The sequence below is a fragment of the Tyto alba genome, unplaced genomic scaffold (genome assembly GCF_018691265.1).
Source record: "Tyto alba isolate M040663 unplaced genomic scaffold, T.alba_DEE_v4.0 Super-Scaffold_34, whole genome shotgun sequence".
In the NCBI taxonomy this organism is placed as follows: domain Eukaryota; kingdom Metazoa; phylum Chordata; class Aves; order Strigiformes; family Tytonidae; genus Tyto; species Tyto alba.
The window spans coordinates 6,434,469-6,452,788 of record NW_024881309.1 but is presented as its reverse complement, the minus strand read 5'-3'; the positions used below and the strand labels follow the sequence as shown (position 1 = coordinate 6,452,788).

At 58.7% G+C, this 18,320-nt stretch overlaps 1 protein-coding gene across 1 annotated transcript; it reads left to right on the top strand.

Moving 5' to 3' along the window:
• Positions 1-467: 467 nt before the first annotated feature.
• On the top strand, positions 468-17,528 carry SFRP1 (secreted frizzled related protein 1). The gene is made up of 3 exons (XM_042801565.1): positions 468-1,096; positions 7,340-7,417; positions 17,206-17,528. The coding sequence occupies exons 1-3, from the start codon at positions 562-564 to the stop codon at positions 17,526-17,528; spliced, it is 936 nt and encodes a 311-aa protein (XP_042657499.1). The 5' UTR covers positions 468-561.
• Positions 17,529-18,320: the final 792 nt, after the last annotated feature.

The window sequence follows — 18,320 nt, the reverse complement described above, 5'->3', positions numbered from 1 at the left end:
CGGCATCTTTCCGGCACCCCGTCGGGCCAGGGCTCCGCGGCCCGTCTCCCGCGCTGCAGGTGGCCCGCTCCGGAGCCGGGCTCGCCCGGCTGCGCGGGGCCCCGGCGGGACGCGGGTGCCCGCACCGGGCCGGCCGCAGGGCGCGGAACGGCGGCGCCGTCGGGGCCCTCCCGGGCGGGGCGGGGCGGGGGCGGGGGCGGGGCGGGCCGCGGCGGGGCGGGATTGGCTCCGGGGCCGCTGATTGACACCGGCGGGGCGAGCGCGCGGCGGGAGGCGCCGCCCTGATTGGCTGCCGGGGGCTCACAAACCCGCGGCGCGGCGCGGCGGGGCCACACCGGGGCCGGGGCCGGGGCGGCGGGAGCGGGCGGCTCGGCTCGGCTCGGCTCGGCTCGGCTCGGCTCGGCTCGGCTCGGGGGGCTGCCGGCTGCGAGCAGCGGGTCGGGGCCCCGGGCGGGGCGCAGCGGAGGGGCCCGTCGGCGGGGGCGCGGGGAGGGTCCCCGGGGCGGCCGCCGGCACCGAGCTCCCGTCGGGGAGCGACGGGCGGCGCCGTCGGGGGTGGCGATGGGCAGCGTGCGGGGGCCCCGCGGGGCCGTCCTGCGGGCGCTGGTGTCGCTGGCCGCCGGGCTGCTGGCGTGCGGCGGGGCCAGTGAGTACGACTATGTCAGCTACCAGTCCGACCTGGGCCCCTACCCGGGCGGGCGCTTCTACGCCAAGCCCCACCAGTGCGTGGCCATCCCCGCCGACCTGCGGCTCTGCCACAGCGTGGGCTACGACAAGATGGTGCTGCCCAACCTGCTGGACCACGAGACCATGGCTGAGGTGAAGCACCAGGCGAGCAGCTGGGTGCCGCTGCTCAACAAGAACTGCCACATGGGCACCCAGGTCTTCCTCTGCTCCCTCTTTGCCCCCGTCTGCCTGGACCGGCCGGTCTACCCGTGCCGCTGGCTCTGCGAGGCTGTGCGCGACTCCTGCGAGCCCGTCATGCAGTTCTTCGGCTTCTTCTGGCCCGAGATGCTCAAGTGTGACCAGTTTCCCCAGGATGACGTCTGCATTGCCATGACGGCTCCCAACGCCACCGAGGTCTCCAGGCCCAAAGGTAAGGTGTGACCAGAGCTGTAGCCCGGCTCCTGGTGCTTTTCTCTGAGCTGATGGGGCAAGCGTTAGCCCAGGAGGGGCTGTGTGGGACTGAAGGGGGTATGGCGGCAGGAGGAGGCTCACCTGGACTCTGCTCCTTGGCAGCAGTCCTCCTCCAGCCTCTGAGCGCTCTGCGAGCGCTCCTGTCCCGAGGAAGGCAGGACACCCTGCCAGCTCCTCGGCTCTATCCCAGAGCCGAGCCCAGGGGTGGGTGGTGCCGGGGCACGGTGGGTGCGTGGCTGCTCTGATCCCCGTGCAGGCACCAGGGCTGGGCTGCAGCTCCTGGTGGTCCAGGGCTCCGACCCTCCATCCTCGGGGTGCTGCACTACCCTGGCAGCAGTTTCCCAAGCCCAGCTCCTGCAGGGATGTTCTTGGCAGCAAGGGGATGCGTGGTCCCCTACGGCAGAAAGCGCTGCCTGAATGGAGTCAGTAGCAACCGTAATCCTGGTAGGGTTCCCCACTTTCCAGGCAGTCCTGGGGCAAGAGTCTGGACAGCTGGTGGCTGCGTATGTAGTGGAGATCCAGCCCCACCGTCTCAGGTGGGCTGTGTGCTGGAGAGGGGGGCAAGAGACTTGCCAAGAGACGACTGGGGAAAGTGGACGTAGTTCTTGTTTCCATTATGTGCAGCAGGTCTGTTTGGTGCCAGACCAGCTCGTTTGTGCGAGTTGCAATGAGTCTGGCTTGTTGCTGAAAACTTTTAAAATAAGTATATCCTGGTGTTGCTTCAGCATTCTGCATTGGAGCACTCTGAAAGGCTGGCAGGAGGGATATTTGCAGAGGAAGGAGGCAGAGGGCTATTAAAGTGTCCGGAGCTTCATTGTAAGGGCTGGACACTCCTGATTTCATGGGGGGATAGTGCAGGCAGTCGGGAGGAACTCAGGGACAGGGGAGTCGCAAGTGGGGCTGAGCGATTACTGTGGCTTCTGTGCTGTGTCCGGAGCCCACCTGGAGGGAAGGTCGCCCTTTGCGGCAGCCACTCGTGTGCGGTTACCTTTACAGACAAAGGCTTTACATTGTGCTCAGCTGGGAGCCCTCGCCCAGCCTGCTGGGGACTGTGCAGCGTTATCCCGCTCATCCCAGCGGGACAAGTACTTCGGGGAGCCCTTCAGTTATGGGGCGGGAAGGGAGAGCATCTTGCAGCCGAGGGGTGACGCTTCGGGGTGTCCCCAGGAGCTGGGGCACGTGGAGGGAAGTGGAGAAGCAACGGCTTGAGGGGGATGGATGGGGCAGTCACTGCAGGTGGGCGGCCTGGGGGCAGGCAAGGAGGGGACACCTGAGCTCAACACCCACCAGAGCGGTGCAGGAGCCTCTGTCGTGTCTCGGCAGTGGCATCCAGAGGCAGGTGGGGTGTGAAGCGTGTGCCAGGGGTGAGTTTTGGCTGCTCTCACTCCCAGGAACCCAGCTTCAACCTGCACAGCGCCGACGGCACCGCAGCCACTCTGGCTTCCTTGCTGTGGCTTGTGCTTACTGATGTGACTGCTGGAGGAAGCTCTTTGTTTTCCAAGAAGGCTCTAAAATCATCTGTCCTGTGTGAACCTAGACCCTTGGTCAAGACCACAGTTGTGTCCTGTGTCGCGAGTACAAAGGTTGCTTTTATTCCTCAGGGACTTGCAGCCAAGCGTGCTCCTGGGGCAGCTGGGTCTGAGCTGCTTGCTGTAGAGCTGCCCCTTCCAAGGTCTGAAACAGAGTTTGAGCTGCTTGCAGGTCATTTTCGAGACTTTAATGACCCAAGATCCAGGAACGGTCTTCTAGATGAGCAGCATCTGCTAAGTTTTCCCTTGTGTAGTTTAACAAGTAACTTCCTGATCACCTTTCAGCCCTGTCTTCGTCCAACACTGGGATGGATAGTACCGCTTTCTTTTGGCGCTGCTAACGTGCCCATCAGCACAATGTTTGGACACCACGCTGTCATTCTCAGGCATTGCTAAAGTGACTTTATTACAAGGAATTACGTGAGCTCAGGTTTGAGTCCTTTGTGGATCTATTGCTGGTCCTGTTTGGGGTGCAGAGAGGCCTCATTCTGCACAAGCTCTAGGGTGTATGAACTTGTTCTTTGAGTGAACTATAAATCAGAGCTGGGTGAGTATTACAAGGAAGTATTGCAGCCACTCAGATAAACTACTATCTGCTAAATGGCTTCACAAAGTGCTTATGTCCCAAGCGCTTTTAAATGAGCAATTTGTTTGCAGGGATGTTTACAGAAAGTAAGTCTTTAAAATTGTTGTGCAAATGTGAACTCTCTTCAGCATTCAGTGGAAAAGTGTAAGCAGACATCTTCACATCCCCCAGCTGCTTGAAAGTATTTCAAGAGGAAACCCGTGCACATGCTGTAGCTGAGCCCCAGCAGCTCCAGAGGCATAAGGCTGAGCACCTGGTGCCCATCGCACTGGCTGGGGCGCTTTCCTGCGAGGCGATGAGCAAACTTGCTAGAAAACGCCTCTTCAAGGTAAGAAGGCCAGGCCCCCTGGCAGTCTGCTGGCCTGGACCTGCTGCCCTTAGGTGTACCGGCTTTCATGGCATCAATGCTGGTTTGCGGCAGAGGGATGCGGCGTGTGTTATCCTACAAATAACCTTTGATTGGTGAAGCTTCGCATGCCACACACCCTGTGTGCTGGGAAGCTCTTGCCCTGAACAGCTTAGAGTGAACAGAGCAAACTCGGAGTTAATTGTGACCACTGCTGTAATATAAACCACCACAGCCGGGTCTCCTGTGCTGGTGCCCGTGCTCCCGCACTCCGCAGAAGGTCCACGCGTGGCCTGCAGTGATGGCCAGGGCTGGGCCTGGCGATGTGCTGGGCGCTCTGTCCGCCGGCGCTGCCGCCTCGTGCAGATGAGGGCTGCCTCTGGGTGAGCATGTTTGTGCCGCTGCGGTGCAGCCCAGTGCCTGCCGGCTCCTTCCCTCCGCCCGGGGCTCTGCCGAGGACACCCCGTCCACAGTTGGTGTGCGTTTTCCATCGGTGCCAGCTCCTGGAGCCCCTTCGGTCTCGGGCACTGGGGTGTGTTTCCTGTTGATTCAAAGAGGGCCAGAACCCAGCGGTGTCCCCCCTTTTCTCTGGGCACTAATAAGAACGAGCCCTTTCAGTATTTTTCCCCATTAACACCTCGAAATTGGAATTTGTTTCTGCCTCTCAAAGAGCTGACCTGCTGAATTCCTTTCTCCTTAAGCATGAGGCGGTAAAGCCTGCAGGCCCACAGGATGCATCAGGGGAGTTGCAGATTAATATAGCATTACACATTCCTTCTCCTGCCCCTGGAGTAAGCTGGCTCTAAAGCCAGGCGTTAGAAAATGGTCAGCAGGGAAAAAGCGAGCTGGAAGCAAACTAAGGTTGTGCTTGGAGTAGAGCTGTCGACTGCAGAAGATGGGCCCCAGCCAAACTGCGGCAGGCGAGGAGGCAGGCGGCTGTGCCCGAAACTGCGGGGTGCTGCGGGGTGCACCCCGGGCGGGCGCATCCTCTGGGCCACGGCGGTGGGGACTGCCTGAGGCGGGAGGACCCGAATCATGGCTGGGCTTCGTGTTCCTTCAGCCTGGGATTGCTCAGGAAGGGGAAGGTGAGGTGCTGGGCAGCGCTGTGGGCTGGGAGACGTTGGCCGTCGTGCCTGGGGAGGGGAGGCAGGGCAGGCGGTTTGGGGATTGCTGTGGCTCCGTGAAACAGCAGCTTTCCTGGGGCGCAGAGCTGTGCGGGAGCTGGTTGGGCTCCTGGCGTTCGTGTTCCTGACCTTGTCACGGTGGGGTGTCCCGCAGGAGAGGAGCATCTCCCTTCCCCTCGGCGTGGGGCAGTGTCCCCAGCAGCCTTGCCAGCATGTCCGTGCTGCGACGGGGCTGCGGCAGGCAGGGCTGGAGGATGCTCCCCGTGCGTGGAGCCCCTTGGCGCGCAGCTGGGGTGAGCATCGGGTGCCCGCTGGCGCTCGCCAGGCCGAGGGGGCCCTCCCGGCACGGGCGGCACGCTGCGGGCTTCACCCTGGCGCGGGGCTGCGGCAGCCTGGCCGTGGGCTGCGCGCGTGGGCGAGCGGAGCCGCAGGGAAGAGTCTTCTCCGTGGCGAGAGGAGTGTTGGCGGGACGTGCCAGGGGGAGGTGCTGCCCCGCGGAAGGTGCTGCCCGGGGCGCGGGACGGCTGCTGGCTCTGGACCCTCGCCGTAGCCAGGCGGGGGTCCCCGTCGTCCTGGGTGTGCCAGAGCGTTCCCAGGGGCTGCCGTAGCACAGCTAAAACAAAGCATGTGTCTTCACTAGGGAACAATGAGTCTTATTTTCCATTTTTTTTTTTTTTTTTTTTTTAATCTTTAGTTGCTTGGAAAGCTCATAGTGTAGACGCAGAGGTGGCTTTCACGTTGTTTGTCTGGCCCGTGTAGGCTCGGCCAGCCTCCTAGCCTGCCCTTTGGCTGCCGAGGCACACCAAAGTGCTTGGCACACTGGGATGTGTGGTCATAACCCAATGCATGGCAGGTACCCCCTCTCGTTCCTGAGGGTGATCCCTGGCACAGTAACTAACCCTTGGCACTGCAGCGGAGACAGACCGCTGGGGCTGTCACCCTCCCGCCAGCATCCCCTCTCCCTCATCATGAGCTCATTAAATGTGCAGCCTGGGTGGAAATATTCTGACTGCTGATTTTAAAAATAAAGTGTTGGGGACGTCATCACGTCCCTAAAGGCTGGCTTCTGCCTGCGTCACTCTAAGTTGAGACAGTAAAAGTGGCAATCGCACATTAGGGTTTTGGAAGAGGATGTTACCCAGGTGATGGGTGGCTTTCCGAGGCATGGAGCTACCAGGAGTGGGATTGTTAAGTCAGCTGTAGGGTGCTGTGACTTGCATGCTGGGGCGATTGGAAAGCCAGGTGCTCTGCATGTGTGATTAATAAAGACATGGTGCATGACCCCAGGAATTAGCATTTGGCACAGAACAGATTTGGGGGGTGAGAGGGGAAGAACAAGCCACAGGAAACAAATGTCTTGCCTGAAACCCTGTGGGGCATCTGTGACTGAGGAGACTTGACTCTGTGGTCGGTGTGGGTTGTGGCCGTGCCTCCCTCGCCAGCCGTTCTGGCTCTGCACCCTTCTTGCTGGGAGACTTCTCTGTTTTTTCTGTCCGGCACCACTGTGGGGTTTGCTGGCCTGGATGAGGGCTGGAAGGGGCTGAGCACTCTGTCTGCATGCAGGAACCAGCAGATGTTTTGCTGCAGCACCGTCCCTGAGAATAACTCCCTTGTGTGGGAAAGAGCCCTCCGTTCTGCTGGACCAGGAACAGAAGCAACATCTCCCAGCTCGATAAATTCATCCGCCAGTAACACAAATCTGTGTCTGTGCTGCTGGGTGGTCTCTGCTCTGGCTGGAGACGGGAACCTGGAAACAGATTTTTATTCTCTGGGTGAAGTGAGCTTTCCTCCCAGGATGGATCCTAATGAAATCTCCTGGGCTGGCGTTTCCCAAGAGGAGGATGTCGGCCAGCACCAGCGGCTGGCGAGCAGAGCCAGCTCTCCTCCACGGGAGCCAGGAGGCTGCCCTGCCAGCTTGTGGGGTGTAGCAAGGCCGAAAACCAAAAAGACAAGATGTCTGATCTTAGGGTAATGCTGGAGGGGCTTCTGGAGGTGGGCAGCACATGCGAGAGCTGTGCGGGTCCATCGCCAACCAGTGCCGCTCCGGGGCAGGGTGGGAGGAGGGGGGCTTGCTGTGTGATGCCGGGGCAGCCCCTGGGAGGTCCCTGGTGCCAAGGGGGAGCCTGTGCTGAGCTGGGCCGTGCCAGCCCTGAACCTCCCTGCCTGGCTCCGGGCAGCTCCTGGCCAGGGCAGCCCCTCGGTGTGCGAGCTGTTCCGGGCGCTGTCCTCCAGCTGTGCCGGGGTTTGGGCGCCGTGTGCCTGCCTTGGCACGCCGCGGGGAGGGAACGTCAGCGGGCCATGGGCCGTGCCCCGTGGCGAGCGGCTCCCCTCAGCTGAGTGCCTGGCCCTGAAAACCCCTCTCCTTGCCAGCACTGCCTTCCTGCTCTTGGCAGCTGCCTGCCCCTTCCCGTGCCTGGCGCTGGGGCCGCTGGCAGGGCTGGAGCGGGGCTGGCAGGAGGCTGCGCGTGGCCCCCCGCGGGGCTGGCACCGGGGACCCCGGGGCAGGGTGCCTGGGCACGTGCCCCCCCTCGAGGGCAGCGGTCGGACAGCACGGGCAGCCCGGTTCTGCGGTGCTTCTTAAGCTGGCTCCTCACCACCTCTTCTCTCCTCTTGCCAGGAACGACTGTGTGTCCCCCGTGCGACAACGAGATGAAGTCGGAGGCCATCGTGGAGCACCTGTGTGCCAGCGAGTTTGGTGAGGGGGAGCGCTGGGGGCACGGGGAGCCTTCCCGGGGCGGGGGGGCACGGGGCAGCGTGGCTCCTGTGCGAGCTGCATCCCGGACCACCGTGTTCCCCTGCCTGCCCCGAGAGCGGTGCGGCCAGCAGTGCGGCTGGCGTGGCCTCGTCGCCCGTGGGCAGCCGCGGCCCTTCCCCGAGGCGAGGGTGCCTCTAGATGTCAGTGTCGGCGCGCGGAGGCGGGCGGCGGGATGGGACTGGACTGGACGGGATGTGTCTGGGATGTGCCCGGCTCCCGCAGCCAAGCGCGCCCGGGGGCAGCGGGGTCCTGGCGGCAGTGCCTGCCCTCCTGCATGGCCCCGGCTGTGGGGCTGAGCATCTCCTGCCCCGCGGGGTGAGGCCCCGGGGCGCGGGATCGCTGCTGCGGGCGCAGAATCACACGGTGCTGGTCTGAGTCTGGGGACCGGGCAGAAGTGGCAGTGCCTGTTCTTTGGTGAACTCGGTGGAGTTCATAACGCTGGTGTTCCCGTGCTCTTCTGTGCTGCCAGAGTGATGTGTAGCATGGGCCTTTATTCTGCTTGCAATTATGAAGGAGCAAACCAGTTTCCTCCTTCCCCCAGATCGCTAAAAAGAAGCTCTGCAGTACGAGCAAAGTTATGCTGCTCTTGTCAATTCTGGGTGTAAAAACCCAAAGCCAGTCCTTGCCTGGCTAGGGCCAAGCAGTGAGCTTAAAAAGTGCAGAGCTACTTGAAAGCTGTGCCCTAAATATATTATGACTGAGTGAGTGACTCAGACAATCATAGGTAAACAGAACTTCATTTAAAAAAAAAAAAAAAAAAAGTAGCGTAGGGAAAAATATTAGCTTTCTCAGATCAAACCCAGAATTAACTGGTTTTGACATCCTTGCTGGTGTATGTAACTTTCCCGGAAGGTTATTAAAGGCATATTGAACAAGGTGTGCATTCCTTGGGGATTAGCACTTGAATGTGCCCTGTACCAGAGCTCACTATGCAAACCCAAACCTGCTCTGCATGCTGGCATATTACCCTTTCTGCTGGAAATGAATTCTCAACTCTCCTGCAGATTTGGTATGCCAAAAGTCCTAAGTTCAGCACAGGCTTTTTCTAACAGCGAAAGCATCAACAGGAACACCCATGTAATAGTTTCCCAGGAATGCGCACGTTTCTAGCTGGGTTGGGTAACAGACGCACGAATTCGGTGCGGCAGCTGGGGAGCGGGACGTGCTGTTCGTCCGACTGTGGGGCTGAGCGCCCGGGGGTAGGTGAGCTGGAGCATTCTGAGCTCTGCCTGGGCAGGTGTGAGGTGAGCGGTGAACAGGAGCTGCCCCTGCCCCACTGCGTCTGTGGGGAGAGACTGCAGGGAGCTTCCCTGCCGTCGGGGAGGGAGCGAGCAGCCGCCGAGGCCAGCGCGCCTGGTTTGGGCAGGGGCTGCGTGCCGGGGTTTGCGCTGGCGCAGAGGCATCGCCCCGGGCTTGGGGACCTCTCTCCCGGCGGAGGAGCGAGGGGCACTGGCCGGGCGGCAGCGGGGGCTCGGCTGCTGGTGGGTCCCTGCAATTCCTGACACCTCCCCGGAGACACACGAGGAGCACGCCGGGGTGGCGTCCCGCTGGTGGGCAAGCGCTGGGAAGGGAAATACAAGTCTAACCGCATGCTTGTCATCAGCCTCTGCCGCTAAATATCTTCCCCGTGCTCTGGGACAGTTACACAACGGGGAGCAGAGGCCAAACCAGAAGTATTCATGGCCTCGGCAGAGCGGCTTGAGACGTTGACTTGCCCACAGAGTAAGTTGGTTATTGGGAAATTCTGTGGTGACAGCATCCAGAGGATGGAAATATTTCTTGGCAGGCGGCTCTCTGGGTAGGGCTGCGGCGAGTGGCCAGATATAGTGTTACCGTGCACTGCAAGTAGCGGAGGAGCAGCAAGTAGAGGAGACCTCAGCCCCTGTGCCTACCCCAGTCAATCTGAAACAGCTGTGAAAGTTTTCACAGAAGCCTTCCTTTTGCTGTGGTTCGAGGTGGTGGGAATGGGTCCCCATTCCCAGGCCAGCCGTGCTGGGTCCCAGCACGGAGGGAGAGAACTGGGAGCCAGCTCTGCCGGCGTGGCTCGCCGGAGGGGCCGAAGGTGGCCCTCTCTGCCGTGCCGGGGAGCTCGGTGGTGTCACCGGGTGCCCTGTGCCCATGTCCAGGTGACAGCAGCTTGCACAAACGCAGCCAGACTTGAGCCTGTTCATGTGAGCCCTTGGGGTTGCTTTAGTCGTAGTGCCAGGTATCATAACTGTGTCAGTGTGCCTGCCTGACTTACCCAGATCACCATGTTTCTCCAGCTTTGTATAAAGTTGTTAGTTTTCTCTGCCAAAGCAGAGTCTGATGTTTTTTCTGACCACTGCAAGGAATACAGGATCATTCTTTGTTCTGTGGATCAGCACAACTCTGATATGTAACTTCATTTTTTAAATATGTCAGAGCTCTTGCTGATGCTGAGGTTGTTCCCATGCTTCCTCCTTCCCGCTCTTGCTTTCTCTATTTGTCTCAGAAAAAGGTTTTCCATTTGAAAACAAGATGACCTCCCTGCTGTAAAGAAGTCCAAAGGCACCTGAGCAGGACACAGCTGGTGTCTGCTGCGTGTGAACCATCACTCTATCTTCACAATGGAAAGCTGGTTGTGTCTTGGATATACTTTTGTTCCCCTGCTTCTCTCTGTCACCAGACTCAGTCGCAGTGGGAAGCTCACTTGCATGGGCTTTTTATGGGCCTGTGTTTCATGCCGCTGCATTTGGCATCTTCTTCCTTCTGTCGTTGTGGTGCAGATAGCGCTGCCTCCAGATGTGCCCAGTCTGTAGCCAGCTGGGGAGCTGGAGCAAGGGAAGAGATGCGATGCAGGTCTTGCCTGTGCCCTACAAGGGAGGGGAGTGAGGGTGCCCTGGGGATGTCCCAGCTGTGGAGAGCGGCCAGCACAGGGGGCATCAACTTCAGGAAGTTTTCTCAAAGCATAATGCACGGCCCTTGGATCTTTGTTTAGTCCTGGGGCGTTACTGTCATGGAGTGATTTCTCAAGGAGAGCTGTTCATCTGGTGCTAAAATAAACTCCCAGACCTTCAGACTGAGATTTCTTATGCACATCCACCAAGGTAAACACTGGCAGGTGACAGGTTACAGATCCTTATCAAAGCCAAACATGTACAATAAATGTTTAAAATAACGTGTGCTGCACGGGGCAGCTGTTGGTGGGTCCAGCGCTGATTCCTGCAGTAATGTTACTGCGGATTTCACTTACAGCCCAGTGACTCCTTACGTACAAGATGTGAGGAGCACTTTGCCCACCACTGATGTGCGTCTGTGCCAGGGTGGGAGGTGGCTGTGGAACAGCCCTGGGAGCGATGTCGGTCTCGAGGACAGCAAAGGAAGGGAGCTGCCTCCAGCTGTGAACACAGGAAGACTGTAAAGAAAAGAGACCTTTCTTCCCTGGCCCGGGAGAGGGCCTTGGACAAGACACTGGGGCTCGGAGGGGTGCCAGGAGCCTGCCAGCCTCGTGGGCCAGCAGGACTTGGGGCTTGCGTCCGTTTGAGCAGCGGTGAGTGTGGGCTCCTGGGTGCTGGCTGGAGGCAGCTCTGCTCCCCGCTGGGCTGCTGGCAGCTCCTCTGAGAGCGGGATGGCTCCGGGGCAGCAGCACATCTTGCTGCCCGCACGGCCCTGGCCAGGGCACGGTGGGAGCGGCGTGCGTGCTGCCGTACCCCTGGCGAAGCGTTCGGCACTGTCTGCCTGCTGCTGTGGCCATCCTGCCTTCTCCTCTCTTTATTTCAGCAGCATGCAGGAGCTGCCTCCTCTCTTCTCCACCTAGCTCTCTCCTTGGAAGCACCAGCCCAGTGCCCCCAGGGGAGGGGGAACGGTTCTGTCCCACCACCTCTGCGTGCAGCTCCCAGCGTTGCACCTGGTTTGCTGCTCGGTTACTCGCCGTAGCAGCTGTCCCCTGCCCCTGCGGCATGCAGCAAGGTCCTGTGGCACCGCTGGCTGGGCGTGGGTGCTGCTTGAGGCTGGGAGCAGGCAGCAGAAGCATCGCCCATGGCTTGGAGCAGGTCTGCGGGAGCACAGGGCAGAGGGTGTCAGCGAGTGGTGCGGGGACCCTCGCCTGGGGCACAGACCAGCCCGGGGGGCTGGGCCAGGTATGGATGGGCTAATTGCAGTTTAGATTTTAGTGCGGCTCTGGTGTGCTGGGGGCAGCAATGGATGCAGGAGAAGTGTGAGATCACCCTCCTGTGCCCCACAGCTGCCTCCCCTGGCCTCCCTGGGCTGCAGCCAGGGCTTGTTTCATACTCCCCATGCAGGCTGGGCTGGCCCTGGAGTTCATTCCTCTCTCTGGTTCTCTTGGTGATTTTATTTATTGTTTCTGCTCTTTTCCTGGGGTCTGAGGGGATCCTGCTGAATGGGCTCTCGCTGCACTGGAGACTGCAGTACAATCAATACATGCTGTTTATTTTTTCCTGTGACTGACAGCTCCTTGCCTGCAGCCTTCTCCTATTACAGCCCTAATGTGTCTTCTGGCAGGTTTCCTCCTTCTGAGTGATTTCTAAAGGAAGGAGCAATGAGGCTGAAGGAACAGCAGAACTTTCCCTTCTCTCACATTCCCTTCCCTGCCCCTGAGGTGCTGGAGTGGGGCCCCTGCCTGTGCAGGCAGGAGAACAGCAGGGATGGAGCCCCAGTCCCAGGCTCCTGTGTGCTGAAAAAGAGGGGCTGGAGGTGCCTGTGGGGCACAGTCACGGTGGGTGTGTGGTGGTGGACGCTGAGCAGGGTGCAGGGGCTCATGTGTCTCAGCTTGTGCCTGCCTCGGTACAGCACAGCCCTCGGAGACACGGAGAGGGTGCCTGAGCCCTGATGCTGTTATTGGGGAAGGAGGGTGCTTTGCTCTCAGGCAGCACTGATGTGGTGCTCCCAGTTTGCCTGGGAGACTGAGGTTTCCCCTTTCCCCACGCTGGGGGTGGGACTAGAGGGCTGGAAGTGTAGGGACATCGATAAGAATTGCTTCAAGTGATGAAATGAGAGTTGTGCTTTGTCAGGCTGGAGCCCAACCAGCTATGCAGGGCCTTTGCTGCTCTTGGAGCTGCTGCTGCCAAGAGTAATTTCACTCTGAGTGAGCAAACACTTTCATATACCCTGTTTCATATTAGCAGAAATAAAGACATTGTTGTACCTCCATCACTCCCTACTCTCTCTACATTAGAGATAGCAGAACTATGCTGCCACCTGATACGAGCCATTTGTAGTGGGGGCCAAATTCGTGGCTTAGTTTAACGAGGGTGCATCACCCCGGGCCAGGGTCTGACCCTCTGCTCATGGGAGCTGCGGCTGGTGAAGGGGCAGCTGCGCATCCAGAGCCGCCGCTGTCCCTCTCACGTGTCCTCGGACATCCATGGGCATCCCCGAGTCGGAGCAATCCAGAAGGAAGTGTAAGGCAGCTTGGGGCTGCTGGAGAGGAGGGCCTTGGAGGGGATGAGGCTGCCCATGCTGGGCTTCTCTTCCCCACTCTGGTGGTCGTTGGTGGCGTGGTCCTGCTGGGTGACGCCCTGGGGGAAGGAAGGGCTGGCTGATGCTGCGGTGGTGCATCAGGAACGAGGATGCTGGGGAGAAGCTGGTTGCAGCTGCCGACTGGTGCACACAAGCCCTTTGCAGGAGTCTCTGCGCTGTTCGAGGGTGGTGCAGCTACATCTAATTCTTGTGCTGGCAGCTTGCTGTGGCAGTGGGCAGGGTCTGGTGAGAGGCTCCGTGCCTGTGCTGGGCTTCGGCTCTGGCAAATGACTTGTACCTGGGCAGACATCAGCTTCCTGATGCTGGGGCTGAGCAAGAGCAAATGTGGGTTTAGCGCCCCGGGATGATTTCTGCTGTTGTAAACACAACATGACCGAGAGCTGTTGAGTCCCAAATTAAATCCTGAAATCTGCCTTTGTTGTGTTTTGTTTTTTCCCTCCCAGCCTGAGTAATGCTTTCACTTCTGTGTTTTCTGGGAAGAGCCTTTGAAGTGGGCGGCTGGACGCTGGCTTGCACTAGGGATCTCCTGCCATGACTCGCCTGTGAGCAGACGTACCAGCAGCGCTCACAGGGAGGATGTTTTGGGACCACGTGTGGCCCAAAAGTGAAACCTCTCCCTGTGCAGTGCAGGAATCCCCCTGTACCCTGAGCACCGTCAGCCGCATGACCCCAGGGTGTGCTCGCTGCTGGAGGGGAGCCGAGGGGAGAGCCTCCTGTTTGGCCAGTCCCACATGGTGGGGAAGGTTCTCCCAGTCCCGGTGGGTATGGATGCCCCAGAGGGGTGTGCAGCATCCCTGGGGATGCTACTCACCTCCCGCTCTGGCACCCAGGGGCTGCAGTCCTGGCCCTGTGCTGTGCCGGATCGGCAGTGATGGTGATGTCGCAAGCAGAGCTGAGACAATGCCTGGCTGGAAAGGGCTTCCCTGGGTTTATGGGTGGTCCTGGCTGCAGCCGGCCACCAGCACTGCTGGGGTGGCAGAGAACGGTACTCCTCTGCCATCACCTCTTGTGGAATGGCCAGGAGTTGGCTCCTGGTGCTGTCAGTGCTGCCGTTCACAGGGAAGTTCATGGTCTCTCCACAGCCCCCAAGGCTGCCGTCTGTCTATGGGTGCTTGCAGGGGAGGGAGCAACGGTCTTTCCATGTGAGCACGTCAGCCAGCGTCTTCAGGAACACGGATGCTTCAGTTAACAGGAGCTTGGGTGCAAGCGGAAGGTGTTGGGTGTGTTAGGTGAGGAGATGTGCTCGCGGTTTAGTGAGGGAGCAGGGGTTTGGTAAGAGGTTGTGCTGGAGCGTGCCTGTATCACGCGAGAGCAAAGGGAAGGCGGTCGGTCTCGTGGCTGGCGCGCTTCCTCTGCGGTGATGCGGAGCTGCTGCAGCGCGCGGGGTGGGTCGGTGCCACGGCCGGTGCTGGGGGGTCCCACGGCCGCGGTGCCGGTGGGCTGCGGCTGCTGCGCTGCCGGGCCTGCCCACGCTCCTGCGCTAGGAATAACCCCCCGGGTCTCTTCCCGGGGTCCGCTCCCTCCTGGCAGCGACGGCTGAAGGTTTAGTCTGTGCGAGCAAGCGCATCCTGGGGTCTCAGAGGCAATTTCAGCTCTTCTCCCGCTTGGCGCTGAGACAGATTTGGTGCGGCGCGGGGGGAGCGGAAAGGCCAGGGCTCCCAGGGAGGGAGCTGTTTGCTTTGGCAGCTCAGCTGGATCCTGGAGCCAAGACTCAATCTGTCCCACTTGAGCCTTTGCTGCCTGCCCGCTGCGGGGGCGGAGGTGTTCCCGGGCCGGAGGCATGCCAGGCGAGATGCAGCAGCAGCGGGTGGCATGATGGTCCCCCCTGCCAAATCCTTTGTGTTTCAGGAAAGCCACAAGCCAAGGGGCTGCCTCCTGCTGCGTGGGGTGGTGCTCCCAGAGCTGGGTGTGCAGCCGGGACTGAACGCGCCTCAGGCACCGCTTTTCTGATACGTGTGGAAAATGCCAGAGCTGTGTGCCTGGCCCTGCTGCTGTGAAGCGTGCCTTCCGTGCCCGGGAGTCTCCCAGAAAGCGGGTCTGAGCTTAAGGAACGTGGCCCAAGCAGTGGAGCAAGGGGGGACTGGGGAGCCAGGTCACTAGCAGAGGGGTGAAAACAGAGCAGTGATTATAATGCCTTTTGGGGTTTGTTTTTGTTTTTTTTTTTTTTTTTCCCTCATTAGGCTCTTTAGTCCACAGCAAGGCAGCTGAAACTTGGTAGTCCTTGAGCCAGGCTGCGTTTTACCCGGGTAGCACCGCACACTCCCTCTGTGGCTGCTGACAAGTGGCTGGCCAACTGTTTGCACCCCTGGTCAGCTTCCTCATTGGTCCTCCTTGGCGTTATCTGATCTTGGCTCTGTGCACTGCTTTGCACGAGTGAGGTTTGGCTGAGTTTTTAGCTCACGTCTGGATTTACGGTTCACCTGGGCAGCTCCTGCACTCCCTGAACCTGCATCGCTGGCTTGCGAACAGATGGCTGCTGCTGTGCAGGGAAGGGCGCAGCTGAGAGCTCCCACGGCACAGGATTACCAGACCCTCTTTGTCTTCCGTGGACTATGATACTTGGAGTAGAACAGCACCTCCAATAGCTGCCAGATTGGATTTTCTTCCTCTAGCAACAAGAATCAAAACTTGCAGCGATCACAGCAAAGCAATTTGCAAACAAGCCATTTCGAAAAAGTCTCTTGTTACTGGTATTATAACATTCCTTCTGCGCTGGCAACCACTGTGTTTAGTGCAAGAGTTCAGTCAGAATGGATAAAGAAATTGAGGTTCACATTGAGGGATGCTGCTGCGCTGCCCAGTTAGTATCATGGAGCTTAAGAGCTGCCTGAAAACTGCTTGCCTCGTTTTCTAGATTTGTTGCAAATTGATCTGGTTCGGCAGCTCAAGCTCCCTAAAACTTGGGTCTCTTTAGCTCCTTAAACATCCTGAGTTTGGAAAACAGATGGAATGAAAATTTCACTTAGGTTTCCAGTCCTGGATTACTTTCTTGTACAGTAACAGTATAACACAACAGGGCTCTTTGCAAACACAGCAGGCTTTTTTGGCACATGGGCAGATAAATACTGTTATTCCTGTTGCCAGTGCAGTTGCTGGGAGCATGAGGGTAATGCAGAGACTCTGCTGGCTTCTCAGGATTGTCATTGTCCTTCTGCCATTCGTGTCTGGAATGGTGAGCAGAGCTGCCGTCCAGAAAGCAACGTGTATTCATTGCTACAAGTTCCAGCAGAGCAGGACTTCAAGGAACGATGCTGCGGGGACCCGTCTCCCTGCCAGAGCCAGAGGCTTCTGCATGCTGTATGCTGCACATGCTCTGAGAGTCAAATGAGAAGGGACAGCAGACAATTAATCACCTATCCGAGCACTATGTATCTGCAGCTCTGAAGTAAACTCCCAAATGATGGAAATATGTTAGTAATTTTTGGCCATATGTGCTTTTCCCCCAAAATGAGGCAGAGCCAAATGGCACAAAAGTGATACTTTAATGTACAACACATTTTCATCGTTTTTCCCATGTATACTAAATTCCTCTTCATGGTCGTGGCAAAGGAACATTTTTTTTTTTGTTTTTATTCAGGCTGTGATTAACTCGGGAAAATGCTGAACCCAAAGAGGAAAATATTTTCCGTGGAAGTTGTATCAGATTAACTCCCCTTCTCCTGGGGAAGGTGCAGGCGTGGGGCTGCTCTGCACGGCTCTGCCTCCTGCGTGCGGGTCCCGCAGACGTGGCTGTTTGCCAGGACCTTCGCGGCTCGAAGGTGGAGATGATCAGTGCCTGGAAACTTGTCTGAGGCACCGGTGGGCCGTGAGTGACTGCAAACAAATGCTGGAGAAGCCAAGTTGACCTTTTAAATGGCCCTTTCAGGACTCTCTCCATATGTCTAGAGCCGGGAAATCACCTTGTTTACTCAGCGAACATTTTGCTAGTGCAGAGCATGTCACCAGCTGGGCAAGTCTCCCTCTCACATAAAGAGCACCCGGCGTGCTTTGCTGGTGGGGAGGGAAACAGAGACGTCGGTGTTTTACATGGGGATGGCTCTGCTTCAGTTGTGAGGGTTTTTGTGCCGTGGTCAGCAGGCTGAGTCATTGCTGGGGTGATGCCGTGGAGCGGGGAGCAGGGGGACGTGGTGGTGCGGGTTGCTGCTGCCGTCCTGGGGTGGAGACACCGGTGCCCCCTCGCCCCCGGGCTCGCTTAGCAAAGGCTTTGTGCCAGCGAAGGCTGATCAGGAGTTGTTTTGTTTTTCCCCTCCCTCTGGCTTGTTTTTCAGCTCTTAAGATGACCATAAAGGAGGTGAAGAAGGAGAACGGGGACAAGATGATCGTCCCACGGAAGAGGAAGGCGCTGAAGCTGGGGCCCATCCGGAAGAAGAACCTGAAGAAGCTGGTGCTGTTCCTGAAGAACGGGGCTGACTGTCCCTGCCATCAGCTGGACAACCTCGGCCACTACTTCCTCATCATGGGCCGCCAGGTGAAGACCCAGTACCTGCTGACGGCCATCTACAAGTGGGACAAGAAGAACAAAGAGTTCAAGAAGTTCATGAAGAAGATGAAGTCTCCCGACTGCCCAACGTTTCCATCCGTCTTCAAGTGATGCGGTGGGCGGTGGGAGAGCTGCTGCCTGGACCTGGCGCAGCCTGGCACGGTGGCTCGGTCTCGCTCCTCTGCTGCGGGGATGCTGGAGCTGAGCCCTCCTGCTCCTCCCTCGTGCTCCCCGGGGCTTCCCTTGCCAACCCCAGCCCTCCCACCTCCCTGCTGCCAGCATTTGCCTCATCGCCAGAGCGTGACGTGCATGCACTGAGGTCACACACGATTTACGTCTGCAAGATCCAAAGACCTATTGCTGTACAGATACATACGTTCATTTAAATAGCAGCTGTCAGGTAAAGAGGGCAAGCAGAGGGCTGTGACATTATGTCAAGAGATTACACGCTTGCAGAAAGGACCCCTGTGACCGTGTTACTCCTATCTTCATGGCTGCAGGATCACCCAAAATTAATTCCTGTTTGAACCAGAGCCGGCCAAATAGAAAAACATCCCGTCCTCACTATAAATGTTAATAAACTAGTGGAGAACCTGTTACAACCTCTGGTAAAACCTCCAAATAGCTAATTGCCCTCACTGTAAAAAAAACCATTGTAGTCTAAACCTGCTTTGTTTAAGCCTTAACCCAGGGGTCCTTGTGATACCTTGATGGCTGGATCAGGGAGCCCTCCCTTCCCTCGTAACGTGTCACCAGGATGCCTGCCCTGGCCTCTGCGCACCGAGCCAAGCTGGCTGAGCCCCTCGAGCCCGGCACAGTGCTGCAGCCCCTCCAGCCTTCGCACCCCTCACAGCCCGGCACAGTGCTGCAGCCCCTCCAGCCTTCGCACCCCTCACAGCCCGG

Coding starts and splice junctions, on each gene's coding strand:
- SFRP1 (XM_042801565.1), top strand. CDS start 562: ATGGGCAGCGTGCGGGGGCCCCGCGGGGCCGTCCTGCGGGCGCTGGTG. Junction 1,097..7,339: donor CGAGGTCTCCAGGCCCAAAG/GTAAGGTGTGAC, acceptor TCCTCTTGCCAG/GAACGACTGTGTGTCCCCCG. Junction 7,418..17,205: donor CCTGTGTGCCAGCGAGTTTG/GTGAGGGGGAGC, acceptor CTTGTTTTTCAG/CTCTTAAGATGACCATAAAG.